This window comes from Triturus cristatus, chromosome 5_2 (genome assembly GCF_964204655.1).
Source record: "Triturus cristatus chromosome 5_2, aTriCri1.1, whole genome shotgun sequence".
In the NCBI taxonomy this organism is placed as follows: Eukaryota; Metazoa; Chordata; class Amphibia; order Caudata; family Salamandridae; genus Triturus; species Triturus cristatus.
Genome location: NC_140588.1, coordinates 140,195,962 through 140,210,572, shown reverse-complemented (window position 1 = coordinate 140,210,572; position 14,611 = coordinate 140,195,962). Strand labels below are relative to the sequence as shown.

Sequence of the window (14,611 nt, the reverse complement as noted above, 5' to 3'; positions counted from 1 at the left end):
TGCGGGTAAGAGCAGCACTCTGGAAATCAATTTTCATGCATTGAAGCCTACACCTTCATAGTATCGCAGATTCACCCACTTATATAATCTATGGAATCAACAACTCGCCCATCCAGACAATCAATCAAAAGCACACCCACAAACTCATCCATCAACTAGTCAGTACTTTCTTTAAAAGTAAGCCAGTCCTATTAGCTTTGTCAATGCTTGTTTAAATGCTGTGTGTCCTTTTGAGGGAGACACCTAACACTTTAGCACTCTCTACCTCCTTCTCGGATTCTCCCTGTCCATTGACTCTTTCACCCTACCTTTCTTTTTGCTTCGTCTCTTTTGTGCACTTGTGGCCTTATTTACAAGGAATTAATGCAGCGCGGTGCCACAAGCCATTTGGTTGCGCCGCACTGCGTTAATTCTGAAGCAAAGGGATGTGTCAAATCTACAACGATATGACGGATCCCTTTGCTCTCCCTTGCACTAGCGCACAATTACCTGTCATGCGCCAACACAGGCACCCTTGAATCATGTTTGCGTCACAGGGATGATTGTTTTTATGCAGGCAGGGGCACGTTCCTGCACAAAAACAATCACAGAAGGTGATTTCCTCTTCCTACGTGTGCTGCAGAATGCTGAAGACAGTCCTGTCCGCTAAATCCTCTCTATAAGAGCGGTATGCCCATTGCTTCTCTCACTTTTTCTTTCCTGATGGCAGTCTCAGAACGAGAGAGCTCTTGTAAAATATGACAACTCTGAATCACAATAACAAAAACCTATCTCTTCCTTTCCTCAGATCGAAATCGGTTCTAGGTTTGGGCGACGCAGAGCTTGAAGGACGGGCTGGTTACCAAGGCTTCTCTGAAAAGCTGCACAGTGCTGAAAATCAGATTAAATGTAAGCATATTATATGTATACTGATGTTTATGTATATTAGCCCGTGTCTCTTAATGTAATTTGTTCTCCACCCTCTCTAAGAGGTTACTAACGCCTACAACACTACTAAGGCCTAATTATGATGTTCGTCAGGCAAGCGTCTGACCGACATCATAGCAGAATGGAACTGCCAGACCATAGGTCGGCAGTTCCACCCTCTGAATTTGGATGCGACCGCCTTAAGGGCGGTCGGAAACATCCATTTTACAATTGCAGGCTGTGCGGTGGGCGGAAAAGGCCTGCAGCACAAGCTACAATTGTAAAATGGATATTTGCAAACATCCCTGCACGGAGTGGCAAGCACCATAGGTGCCTCTTAGGCCCAATAGCAGAGGGCCCAGCTAGGGGCCCCCAAAGTCACTTTCCACCTACCTTTTCATGGCGGGCAGACCGCCATGAAAGGGCAGGTGGAAAGCGAAATCCTAATTCTGGATTATCCTTCCGCCTGCCTCCCCAACGGTCTCTGTGAGCCTGTCTGAAGCGGAGCAGAATCCCCACCAGTTTCCCTCCGACTGCATGTAATGTAATACCACGGTCAGAGGGAAACCATTGGTGTCAGGCGGAAAGCCTCCGACTAGCCCTTAGTAAGTTTAGTAAATTCCGTCAGCCATTTTTCATCATGTTACAATCACAGTGCAAATTTCTATATTTCTTTGTACACGTTGGAGCATATCATCAAGGCCAGGCGATAAAGTTATCGCCGCTTTAACGTCCGTTTTCGGACGGAAAGCGGCGATAATTTTATTGCCTTATCAGCAAGGTCACGCTATCCTGTGAATCCTTGCCTTATCGCCCTTTCCCCCAGCGCCCATCTTCGCATCTCTAATGAGATGCAAAGTGGGCGTTCCACCCCAAGATGACGGGAGAAATGTCGTTAAGCGACATTTCTCCTATTATCTAGCCACACGCTAACCTGCAGAGCGACAAGAAAAGTAGCGGTAACCTCGGTTATCACTACTTTCCTTACGCCTGCTCTTCAACTGACTTAGCCATGATATCCTATGGAAGGTGGATATCATGGCTAAGTCTGCCTTGCTCTATGAGCAAGCTTTCGCAAAACGTTGTGCGATTATCGCGGGATTTCCAGCGATAATTGCACAGTTGGCAGCTTGCGCGTTGAATTTTATCGCTTTGGAGATAAGCGTTGCTGATAGCTGATAAAATTCTGCGTTGGCCGGCGATAATTATCCTCGCGCTAAGAGCGCTGAGCGATAATTATCACCTGACCTTGATGATATGCCCCTAAATTTATTGACTCTTCAGAAGGCAAAACAGACATGAATGGGAACCGGATTGCAGAGCTAAATCACAGTGTATGAGCAGGCAATGGTAACCCCATAAGCAATGGGGATCTTGTCCAACACAAAGAAATACGGACTTTCTTCAGTGGGTATGGTTAGAATTTTTGTGAGCCAGTAGTAAGTAGGAAGAGAATAAAAGTATTTAACACATAGCACACGCCACCATTTATTTAGGGAATGTGCTGCAAGCATTATTTATGGGAGCACTGCAAAGCCATCCCTAGTGGGGACAAACGATTCGGCATGATAGGGAACGGACATCTGTAGAGGTGCATAGTAGCATCATAAAGTCAGGCATTCAGGCGCCTGCCGAATTTCGGCTCTCGCAAATCTCTGGTACGCTTGGCCAAAAAACGGAGGACATCGTGGATGAGTATTTTATGTAGGCTGTTGCAATGCAGTCTGGGTATTGTAATGTAGAACGCAGTGAACCGTTGGGTACTCGCTACGGGAGATTTTTCGTGCATTGACTGGGAACTGTTACTGGGATTCGGGCGTAATGACTTTCAGTATTTGCATGAGCCGACTGTTACGTCCTGTGCAGGACTGAGAAGGACAGCGGGCAGGTAGGCGGGCAGCATGCACTCCGGGATCGGGGAGGAGAATATAAACACACACCTACGCTTCGTACTGCGCTTCGGTGCACTGACCCGGATCATCCGGTCCAGCCCCCATTTATTGACCTAAGCCCTTCCGGGTCACAGACGGGACCACCCTCGCGTAAGCGGGGGGGTGTTCCCTTGAACATAACATTCCTCCTTTATCATGGCACAACAAAAACAAACACAACACCGGTTGGAAGGGTGCTCCAGTTCAAAACGAGAGAGAGAGAGAGAGAGAGAGAGAGAGAGAGAGAGAGAGAGAGAGAGAGAGAGAGAGAGAGAGAGAGAGAGAGAGAGAGAGAGAGAGAGAGAGAGAGAGAGAAACAAAAGAACGGGAAAAACACTGCATTTCTTTTCCTTAGTCCATTACAAAACCTCTCAGTCGAGACGACACCGCTGGATTGGCTCGGAGATGATATCTGTGTCCACCTCGACCGTCGCTCCCATCTCTACGGCCCTCAGCTCTAGCCGCCCCTGGTGAATGTTCCACAACTGCCCCAGGCAGTGGGGGGACTGGCCCAGGTGAACCACTCTCCTCATCGAGAGCGTCGCCCGTCGGTTCGCCACCCTCAGACTCTGGCACCATCTCACTTGGTTGTGCCGGACACCGGTACTTTTTGAATTGGGAGATGTTCCTGGTGACTGTCTCGTGGCCCCTCTGGGCAGTGACCATCGTGCCCTTAATTGTCTGAATCACCCAGGGCTCCGGTTCAAACGGAAGGGAGAACTTCCCTCGTGGATGTCGATTCTTCACCAGCACCATGTCACCGGCCACCAACGCTTTGCTCATGGCATGGCGCCTCTGGGACATTCGGTCATTCTTAGCCCGCCTCTGTCGGAGGCGTTCGGATACTTGACGATACGCAGGCAAGGATGGTGTCACCTGGGGAAACACATCATTCAGCACCCGTTGATTGCACAGAAACCCAGGGCTGGCCATGGTGGTCGAGTGAGGCGTAAGTCTGTATTCTTTTACGAAATTGTACAGGGCACACTCCATGTTCTGCTCTCGAGACATTGCTATCCGGAGCACTTTGTTTAGGGTGCGCATGAAACGCTCGGCCTCACCATTAGCCTGTGGCCACCGTGGTGTGATCTTCACATGACGGACACCTCTTGATCGGAGGTATTCAGAGAACTCATGGCTGGCGAATGGCGGACCATTGTCTGTGCGTAGCTCTTTGATTAGCCCATGGCTGGCCATAATTTTCTCGAAACGAGGTATGGTATTGCTCGCAGTAATGGAGTCCAGTATCTCAACCTCGGGGTATTTTGAGAAGTCATCAATGACGACAAGCATGTGTCGGCCATCCGGTAGGCTCCCAAAATCGGCACTCACCCGGTGCCACGGGTGAGGAGGTATGTCTTCCGTCAGGATTGGGGCCGGCGGATCCGCTGGGCCTACCGCTTGGCAGAGCGCACAAGACCGGACAGTCCTCTCCACCACACTGTCCAGATTAGGGAACCACACCTTGCTCCTCAGACGTGATTTTGTCTTGACTACCCCTTGGTGCGCAATGTGAGCTAAGTCCACCACTCGCTGCTGTAGTGACCTGGGGATAACCAGACGCGTGCCTCTCATCAGACATCCCTCGGGGGACACGGCCAATTCGGACCGGACGTTGTGAAGAGCCCTTAACGCCAGTTGTGCATCGTCTGTGCGGTGTGTCAGGTTCTCCAACAGGGAGTGCCACCTTCCTGATCCAATCGCTGATATCACCAACTCCCAGCAGTCATCCTGTTTGGTCGCCTCCAGGATGTCCTCGAGCCTGATAGGCAGGGGCCGAGAGCGTTCCACCACCAGTTTGACATACTCCTCCGTCTCCTGCGCTTCCGACTCCTCTTCTCGGGTAACTGGCCGGGCATGTCTGGAGAGGAAGTCCGCCGGGTTTTGCGTCCCCGGGCGGTAGACCACTTTGAATTGATATTCCTGCAGCTGCAGGATCCACTTTTCGATTCTTGGGGGTGGTTTCGACGACACGCCCATGAAGAGAGGGATCAGCGGTTTGTGGTCAGTGTGAACCGTGAATGGCTGCCCATATAGGTAGAGGTGGAAGTGACGACACCCCCAATGTATCGCAATCGCCTCCTTTTCGATGTGGGAGTACCTTTGCTCAGTTTCTGTCAGAGCCCGGCTTGCGTAGGCAACCGGGGCCCATTCCCCGTCCAGTTGCTTCTGGGACAATACAGCACCCAAACCGATGGGACTGGCATCCACCGACAGTTCGGACTCCCGGGTGGGGTCAAAGTACGCTAGGGTGGTTTCGGCGGACAGAGCGTGTTTAGTGTCCTGAAAAGCCTTCTCTTGAATGGGGCCCCATTCCCAGGTTGCGGCGTTCTTCGTGAGGTCCCGTAGAGGTGCTGTTAGATTCGTGAGGTTCCGGATGAATCGACCACAGTAGGTGACCATGCCCAGGAAGCTTCTCACTCCGGTGACTGTGGTCGGGGCCGGTGCTGTCTGGATGTCACGAACTTTGGCAGGGTCGGGCGACACTCCTTGTTGTGAAAAGTGATATCCAAAGAACGCTATCTCCTTTTTTAGGAATTCGCACTTCTCGCGATGCAACGTGAGGCCACTGTCCTGGAGTCTCCGGAACACGCATCGTAGGCAGTTCATGTGTTCCTCCAGAGTCGGCGCATGTACAAGAATGTCATCACTGACATTTATGACTCCACTGAGGCCAGCCAACACCCCTCTGATGGTATCCTGAAACACTTCCGCCGCGCTGGACACCCCGAAACTGAGGCGCTTGTAGCGGCGCAGGCCCACATGGGTGGAGAAGGTGGTTATGGCCCTTGACTCGGGATCCAGCAGGAGTTGATGGTAGCCCGCCCGAAGGTCCATCTTCGAGAACCAGCGCGATCCGCTGACCTCCGCAACAATGTCGTCGACTGTGGGTGTCAGATGGCGTTCCCGCTTGATGGCGTGGTTCGGCAAACGCATGTCCACGCATATCCGGACTTCACCTGGTTGTTTTGGTTTCCGGGCTATCACAATGGGGGAAACCCAAGGTGTTGGTCCGTCCACTCTCTCAATGATGTCAGCGGCCTCCAATTTTCTTAGTTCCTCTTCAACCTTGGGCCGCAGATGAAACGCTACTCTCCGATGCTTGAGAGCAACTGGTTGTACTGATTGGTCTATATGCAGCCGTACCAGGTGGTCCTTCAGGCATCCAATTCCGTTGAACAGGTCTCGAAATTCCTCCACCAACGACTCGACATCCTCCAGGTGCACAGCGAATGCAAAAACCACCAGTTGCAGATGTTCCGCCGTACGACAGCCCAACAGCATCCCCGTACCCTCCTTGGTGACGTACACTTTGGTGCGGACGGAGTTGGCCTCGTGGGCGATGTCGGTGGTGAAGACGCCTACCACCGTGAGTGGTGTGCCGGAGCCATAAGCAAACACCTGTATGGACGTTGGCTTCAGGACGGGCTGAGTCGGGAAGGATTTCAGCATGGACTGGGCCATTATGTTTATGGACGCACCTGTGTCGATCAGCACCGGCGTCAGATGCCCTGCAATCTTGACGTGACACTTCGGTGCCCTTCGTCTCGGACATCCATCAGGCTGTAGGGCGTGAATTACATGGACCGTGCCTTCGTCCTCATCGTCATCCATGTCGTCTTCCTCAGTTTCGGGTGGAGGGGCATCCACCGCATTGATCTGCCGACTTTGTTGCCGCTGACGTCCCGCCGAGCGGCACACTTTGGCTAGATGGTTCAGACGACGACACGCCGAACACCTTTTTCCTTGCGCAGGGCATGGACCTTGGTGTGGGTACGGTCCTCCGCACATGTAGCAGGAACGAGACGAGGGTGGTGGTTTTCCGTGTTCCGGCTTCTTCGTAGACGCTTTCTTCGGGGTAGTCGCCACCACCGCGTTTACTGGCTCTGTTTTTACTTGACGTTGGAGGGCCGTCTCCATATGTGCGGCGCGCACTTTGGACAATTCCTTGGACCGGCCCATGGTGAGAATGTCAGCCATGGAGATTCCGGGCAGTCGAGGACCCTTTCTCTCAACTTCACGGACGAACAGCCTTGGATGAACTGCGCCCGCAGCTCGTCATCTGTGTCCGGTAGAGTACAGGTGCTTGCCAGTTCTTTCAGACGAGCATAGAAGGTGTCAACTGATTCCTCCGGTTGTTGCCTTGCTTGACGTAAGAGAAAACGTTCGTAATCTGGATTCGCTAAGGGCTCAAAATGTGCGGTCAGGGCCGCCTTGAGCGTGGCATAGGTGTAGGGAGGGCCGGTTTCCACCACGGACTTGGCCAATCGGTGAACTGCAGAACCACCCAGATGCAGGAGCATGGGCCGATGTCGTTCAGGCTTGAGGCCGACTGCGGCAAAATAATTCTCCAGGCGCTCCAGCCACTCTTTCCACTTGGCCACCTGGGCGGACGGCGGGCCGTCCACTATGAACGCTTCCACCGGGGGGACCGTCGTCATCTTGACGCCGACTGGGCGGGAGGACCACAGTAGCAGGTGTAGGCAGACTTGGACACGACAGAGGAGGCGCTTCAGGGATGGACGCAGTCAAGACAGCCAAAACTCTGCACTTCCGGCGCAGGCCGCGGCAAGATGCGGCCTACAGGCACCCAGCATCCAGGCCACAGGGACCGGGCGTCGAGCGTCGGAGAGCACCCCCACGTGGCACCAGGCGGTGGCAGGTAAGACCCCCTGGGCAGGAATCAGCAGACACGAACACCCCTCCGCCTCACAGCAGCCTATGCGTCACACCGATGCCGCCACCACAGTCAGCAAACCACAGCAGAGACACAGACAGCAAACTGACCGGGAAGAGTAGGCTGTAGGGGGGGCGTCCTTCAATGCAGCACCGCCAGGACACAGGCACATGCGATGGGGCAGCCAGGCAGCAGGCCGGTCGATGAGAGCGCTCCCACGTGCTCTTGTTGCACGACGGCAGCTTCGATGCGGGCCGAGGAGGAAGAGAACACAGCACCGGGAGCTGGGAGAAGGCAGAGAGGCGGCAGGGACAGGCCGCGTGTAGACGCACGCACGTGCGAGCAGCAGCGCTCCGTGTGGCGGCCGCCACCGGAGCGGGTCAGGCAGCGAGGATCCAGCCGTCGTGTTGCGAGAGTCCGGAGAGACCCCCTCGTCGCCAGTTGTTACGTCCTGTGCAGGACTGAGAAGGACAGCGGGCAGGTAGGCGGGCAGCATGCACTCCGGGATCGGGGAGGAGAATATAAACACACACCTACGCTTCGTACTGCGCTTCGGTGCACTGACCCGGATCATCCGGTCCAGCCCCCATTTATTGACCTAAGCCCTTCCGGGTCACAGACGGGACCACCCTCGCGTAAGCGGGGGGGTGTTCCCTTGAACATAACACCGACCCGTATCCGGGATGTTTGGCTCAGATTCTAGAATGCGATTGAATATTACTCTGTGATAAAACAAAATTGATTTTATCACGTGGAGTAGTACTGTCAACGGGACATCGTACTAGGTTGTATGTGAAGATTTAGGTTGACAGCTAATACGTCAGAAGGACTGGTAATCTCTCATATTACGCCGCCTGCACAGACATCTAGCCCTGAGGAAGTCTTGATTACGACGAAAAACGAATTGGCTAATTGGAACAAGGCTGTTTTCGGAAAGAGAAACAAGAGACAAATAACTGACAGGCAGAGAGCAAAAGAAAAGCCAGGACCCTGAGAAGGGGGTACTTACTGAGAGGATACAGGTCCAGAATCCGGAAAAAATGAGAGGGAAGAAACCGGTGGTTACTAGCGTGGGAGTGAGCACACTATTAAGGTAATACATGTGGGAAAGAGGTACGTCCTGTGCAATGGAGTTCTTAAAAGGGGAGAAGGAAAAGGAAACTCAGTAAAAACAAACACAATTGCAGGAGCAAAGAAAGTATCATCTGAAAGGGGCACTTTACTCGTAGTAACCAGGGGTACAGTACAGTGTTGGGAGCTAAATGAATAAGGGGTTACACCAAATCTAATTAAAGGCATAGATTGAGGTAAATAAGCAGCTGCAAGGAAGCATCAACCACTCAAGAGAAGGTGAAAAAGGAACAGGAGGAGCACAACCTGCCTGAGAAGCAGTACGGGCGACAGGACAGTGGAGCGCTGAGCTTGCGTTCAAATATTAAATGCTGTGGTTTGTGTGTGGATGAGTGGGAAAGAAAAGGATCCCACAGGGTATTGGGGGCGGGAACACGGAAGCAGGAGAAAGAGGTGCACACTTAAAGGCCTGTTCACAAACTGCATTTTGTAGTATGTTACGAGTACTAGAGTACTACTACAAAATGCTAATTACTAACCAATGTGCGTAGGTTTCTACCTCTCCTATGTTTTATATGCAGAGATCTCAGCACACATATGCCTATGTTTTAGTAGTAAATGTGGGAGGAACGGGTGAACTGTCTGGGAAATGGGGAATATTTACTGCTAAACGGGAGTTGTTTAGGGATAGGTAAAGAGGGGTTAAGGTGGGGTTTAGGAAATTAGGGAGGGACAAACACCCACTCACAAAAGGTTAATCCATTGTAATTCACAAACCGTACTTCCAAAGTCACACTGCCACAAAAGACCAAAAACAGTCATAAACGTACACCAGCTAAAACCTAGAGTAAGTCCAGCACCACACATGGCCAGCTACTGGTACTGCGGCTCCCACCCATGGAAAATAAAAAAATAAATATTACTTTAATATTTAAATAATTTAATTCATTTAAATTAATTCTATACTTAACTTTTAGTAAATTGCAGTCCATTACAGTTTACTTTAGGTGGGCTTTTTCTTAAAATATATCTTTAAAAAATATGGTAGTTACATTTACTGTATATAAATTAATTGTATATTTATTTCAAAATTAAGTTAATAGTGCTGTAATGTTTATTAAATATTTTTCCAGATTAAAAATAAATATATAAAATTAATATTGAGTAATATTTATCATAAACATATTTTTACTACTTGTGTTTTAAAAGTTGAATCTACTTTTTAATATTTCCTATATTTTACCTTGGGGAGAATTTCCCCCTTGTCCAACACCCCCTCTGGTGACAGATATCTCTGCCTACATGTGAAAAGGTACTAGTAGTAACTTTGGATGTGCAAATTAGGCTCCACCCTCGGAATTTAGGGACATGGAGTACATTTGTAGTACAATCAGAAATGGTGAATAGTCAAAAGAAGTACATTTACTATGAAGTGTAAGAGTAAATTTACATGTGTATATTTACTCACATATAAATTTACCTTTGTGACTGGCCTCCACTGTGAGTAAATCCAGTGATCACTTAAGCAAATCTGATAGTCCATTGAAACACATTTTCAAATGTCATGATGTGAGGTACATCAAGTTGAAAAATGCACTGCTGTAAATAGGTGCACAACACTGATAGTATTAGACAGCTCAGGAGAGTCATAGTATTAATAAATCCAGAAATCACATGCCCAAAGCAGGTAGTCATTAACAACATACTGGTATATGTTGCATTTTAGAGTATGTCATGCTGAGGAAGTACACTGCAGTAAATAGGTTTTCTGAGGGTATCATATCTCATACAGTATAATGGTACAAGCAGATTAACATTGGTGGAGGGAAATGTCATCAAATCATACCACTCTTCCATGGTGCAAATTTTATAATTCCTGGAGGCATGCCAGATAGAATCAACTGAGGGTCGAGTGCATTGTTACCGAAGAGAGCAGTGTCGGGAAGCTGGTATGTGGGTACCAAAGTAATTTGTTAATTAGAGTGCTTACTAGAGATTATACAAGAGAATGCTAGCTCTTTGCAGTATTAAACTTAAGTTTAAAAGAGTTGCAGCAGTGGAACCATTTCAGCTCTCTTTTGTAGAGGAGTTTTACAACATTACAACTTCTGAGTCTGGTCTTGACCATCTCAACTACTTTCTACTTGAGATAATTTCCCAAGTGTTGTAATTTTGTAAAATGTGCAACTAGGGGTTTTTTGGGCACCTTACAGCGGATTCTGCTGCAGTACTAGTCAAGCCTACTTTTTACCATTTAGCAAGACTGGCCAAAGTAAATGAGGCAAGATGGACACTGGATGCTGTAGCTGAGGGAGGTGGGACGGGGCTGGTTGTCAAAGGAGGTTGGGGTGTTCACATACCAGCTGAGTTCCAGCCTTCAGCATCCTTTCCGCCCTGGTTGTGCTGGTGGTATGTGTGAAGCTCCCAGAATTAGGATTCCTTCTTCACAGGACACTCGCAATGGTGTCACTGGCCACGTAGCGCAGTAGAAAAGGGAAGAAAGGACCTTTCTCAGGCACACTCCTTGTATTGGCCCAGTGGCCAATAAAGGGAGAGTTGAACCAACTATTTGTTTCAGATGTTGCAGGATCTTAAAAAAATCACAGTTTTTGATTTTGATTTGTTAGTCGTGAACTTGCAAACTCCTAAAGGGTCTGTAAAATGTAGCTGTACAATAAAAACTTTGGTAAAACATGTATGCACTCATGCATACATTAGCACAGAGGCAGCTACTTAGCTCTCTAGAAAAGTAGGTCTACAAAGATTGATAAATGCTTTTGATGATTATATATTAATGAATGGCCTGGAATTGAATGTGAAAAAAACTAAAATTATGAAAATTGGTCTAGCAAAATTAAAGACTAACTCATGGAGGGCCGGAGGTGGGCCAATTAAAGTTGTAAAAACCTATAGATATTTAGGTATTTTATTTGAAAATACAGTGTCGTTTAAGAATCATCTTAAAGGTCTAAGGGCAAAAACTGTAACTTTAATATTCATGCTTTTAAATACCTGCATAAATCACTGAACTGCTAACCATATAAACATCTTCTTAAAGTCATGTGAGCAAAGCTCCAGCCAACTATTATATACGGCTCACCGATCACCAGGGAAAAAGATGCGAAGCTATTGGATCTATTAGTAATCAAGGCTTATCAAGCAACATTTGGGATCCCCAGGTCAGTGAATAGGATTAGAGGTTGGTCTCCAAAGACAGTGCATGGTGTCTGTTAAAATGGGATTTTTGGTTGGCTAGGGCATGCGCCTAAGCCAGGCAGAAACCACCTCTCTAGTCAGGGCAAGAGAGTTACACACTGAAGATAACCCCTGCTCACCCCCTTGGTAGCTTGGCAGAGCAGTCAGGCTTATCCCAGAGGCAATGTGTAAAGCGTTTGAGCAACACACTCACACAGCAGCGACACACTAGGCATATCACAAAAGAAACGCCACACAAGGTTATATCAAAAATAGCCTTTGTATTATCCATAAAACACATTAGAACATATCACAGATATACACTGTGCCACCAGGCACTTGTCATGTATTTACAGGTATTAGCATAAATCACCAGGCCAATTGGGCCACTGCCATAATCAGTACGTAAAGACCATTAGGGAGGACAACCAGTAAGTACTGGTAAGAGTGCACTTAGCACAAAGCATGAGGCATGAACATCGTGATAATAATCAGCATAGCACATTACACATGTACATCCTCAGCACAATGCACCACAGTAAACACATGCCACAGTGCACATGTAATCACCATTCAGTGAGCGAACACCCTCCTTGCTGACCCTTGCCAGCTATGCACAACAACTTTGCAGCATAATCAGGGCCTGAACGTAGGGCAGGTAGTTAGGTTACTTCCAGAAACACATCATGCCCCTCCTAGGCATATGCAGGTCACCGTTGTAATGCATAGGTTGCCAATCTTGGTACTTAGCCCAGCATACAGGCGAACATCAGCTGGGCACTATTGCACATCACACCTCTTCCGTGGTGCGCCAGTAGCCCAGAACTAGGTCTACCCTCTGCCCCTTGTGAGGGCACACGACCAGCACCCAAAGGCCCAGGTGCAAATGCAGCCTGTCGAGGTGGAGGACAACCACGTACCTCCCTTATGGTTGTAGAACGAAGTATAGCTACCAGTGCACCGGCACGGCAGCTGCAGTTCCTTGTATCCCCACAGAACTCTTCTCCACCAAAGCTTTGCCAAGTTAGCGGGGAGGCCTTGCACCGTCCTCCCTGGGTGTTGGGACATTGTCAGGCCTCCCGATGTCCAAGGCAAAGGTACTGCGGCCTCGCATTCCTCTTTTCGGTTGGCCCCGCCTTCTTCCTTTCTCAGCGGCTACAGGTGCTCCCTCGCTGGAGAGGAGGGGCCGCCCGGTGTGGCTGAATGGAGCCCGAGAGACTCCAGTCTCTCCCGTGTGCGTCTGGGCACCGCCTCCAACCAGGCTGAGGAAACTCGCGGGGCTCTCCTCTTCTGTACGGGAGCACCGCCCAGGATCAGGCTTCCTGGATTAATGGCCCGCCGACAACCAGGCAACACAGAGGAATCCCAGCGTCGGGATTCTGTTGTAATCTACTTGTTGGTTAATGCATCCTCCCTATTGTGGTTCTCTGCCTTGCTGCTCAGCAAATGGTGATGTCATTTAGAATGTTCAAAGTGTTTGTGTTGAAGGGAGAATCAGTTGGAGTGGATGGGCTGAGCAGCAAGGAGGCTGCTCCTGGTGGGGCATAATATGGACCTTACTATCTTCCTGTAACCTGTAACCTATGAAGTAACTTGAAGAATAAATCTATAACCTTTATCTACAAGCCTGCCTGCGTATCATCCTTCATTGTAACAGTGGCGACGATACTGAAAGAACCTGCGTGTGCTACTTGAATGGACTGGTACCTATGAAACCTAAAGTCACTAGAAACTGAAGAAGCGGAATTGGAAGAAGCTAGCTGGCAGCCCTGAGCCCCACCAGTGACCACATGACCGGTCGGCCCCAACCCGGGTGTGCCAGTTTCTGCTCTGTCTTCCTGCTCTTTTATCAATGGAGCTGTGGCAATTCATGCTGTTTCTTATGTAAGAGGAGTCCCGTGTCTGTGTTTTGAAGCAACATTTGGAAGAGGAGCCCACTGTGTGTCATGTAAAGGAGTCCCCAGTCTCCGTGTCACGAAGGAGCAAACAGAAAGAGGAGAAAATAAGAGGAGCCCCCTGAGCCTGTCTTCTTCAGTACCATTGGATGATGTGTCCCCTGAATATGTGTCAATAGGTACTGAGGAAAGGGGGAGGAGTCCCGCAGTCTGTGCGTGGTGGAGTGACTCGTGAGATTTGGGAACGCCGCTGTGCTAAAAGAAAAAGGATTGTACAGAGGAGCGACTTGACAAGTTTTTCTCATAGTTTCAGTGAATTGTTTTTACAGGCATAACGTTGAAATGTAGCTGCCTAATTCTGTCACAGAGCAGCCGACTTGTTTTGGCATTGTTTTCACACCATGTGAGTAGGTTTAAAAGTGTCCATTGATGTCAATTTATTCTATAATCACAGCTGCTGTGTAGCTGTTTTATCTGATAAGTTCAAATTTAAAACCAAAACTGTGCACGTGCACTTTACCTGGCGTGATGTCCTCGTGCGGTGCCGCAGTTGTTCACTGTGACGTCTTTGGATACTAACTCGTTTCCTGAGCTGCCTAGGGACGCTCTGCTGCAAGGACGTGCGGAGAGCCATCCGGCTCAGCGTTGTTTACGTGCGGCCATCTTAGGTGATGTTCACGTTTTCACGTAGCTGCAACTCTGTCTGACCTTCGCCTTGAATCCGTTCTACTGCAGTGCTCGTTACACCAGCAGGCACTGTCTCATTTTCGGTTTTTTTCCCCATCATTTTTGATAGCCTTGACAGTGCTCATCTGTTCTTCGTTTCTTGGACATTTTGGAGGCAGTTTCTACAAGTTTCCCTAGATTCAAGACAAGGTACATTTGACAAATGTGAATGTCTTTCACTTTCAAGACTGTAATGTTCTGAGATGTTG

The 14,611-nt window shown here is 49.1% G+C and overlaps 1 protein-coding gene across 3 annotated transcripts in view; it reads left to right on the top strand.

Annotated features, from left to right (window-relative positions):
- The window catches only part of AHRR (aryl hydrocarbon receptor repressor), a 793,419-nt gene that overhangs the window by 753,524 nt on the left and 25,284 nt on the right, over positions 1-14,611 (top strand). For all 3 annotated transcript variants that reach the window (XM_085606921.1, XM_085606922.1, XM_085606920.1), the window contains one exon: positions 788-888. In XM_085606921.1, coding sequence (XP_085463047.1) covers positions 788-888 — 101 coding nt within the window. The remainder of the gene's footprint in view (positions 1-787; positions 889-14,611) is intronic.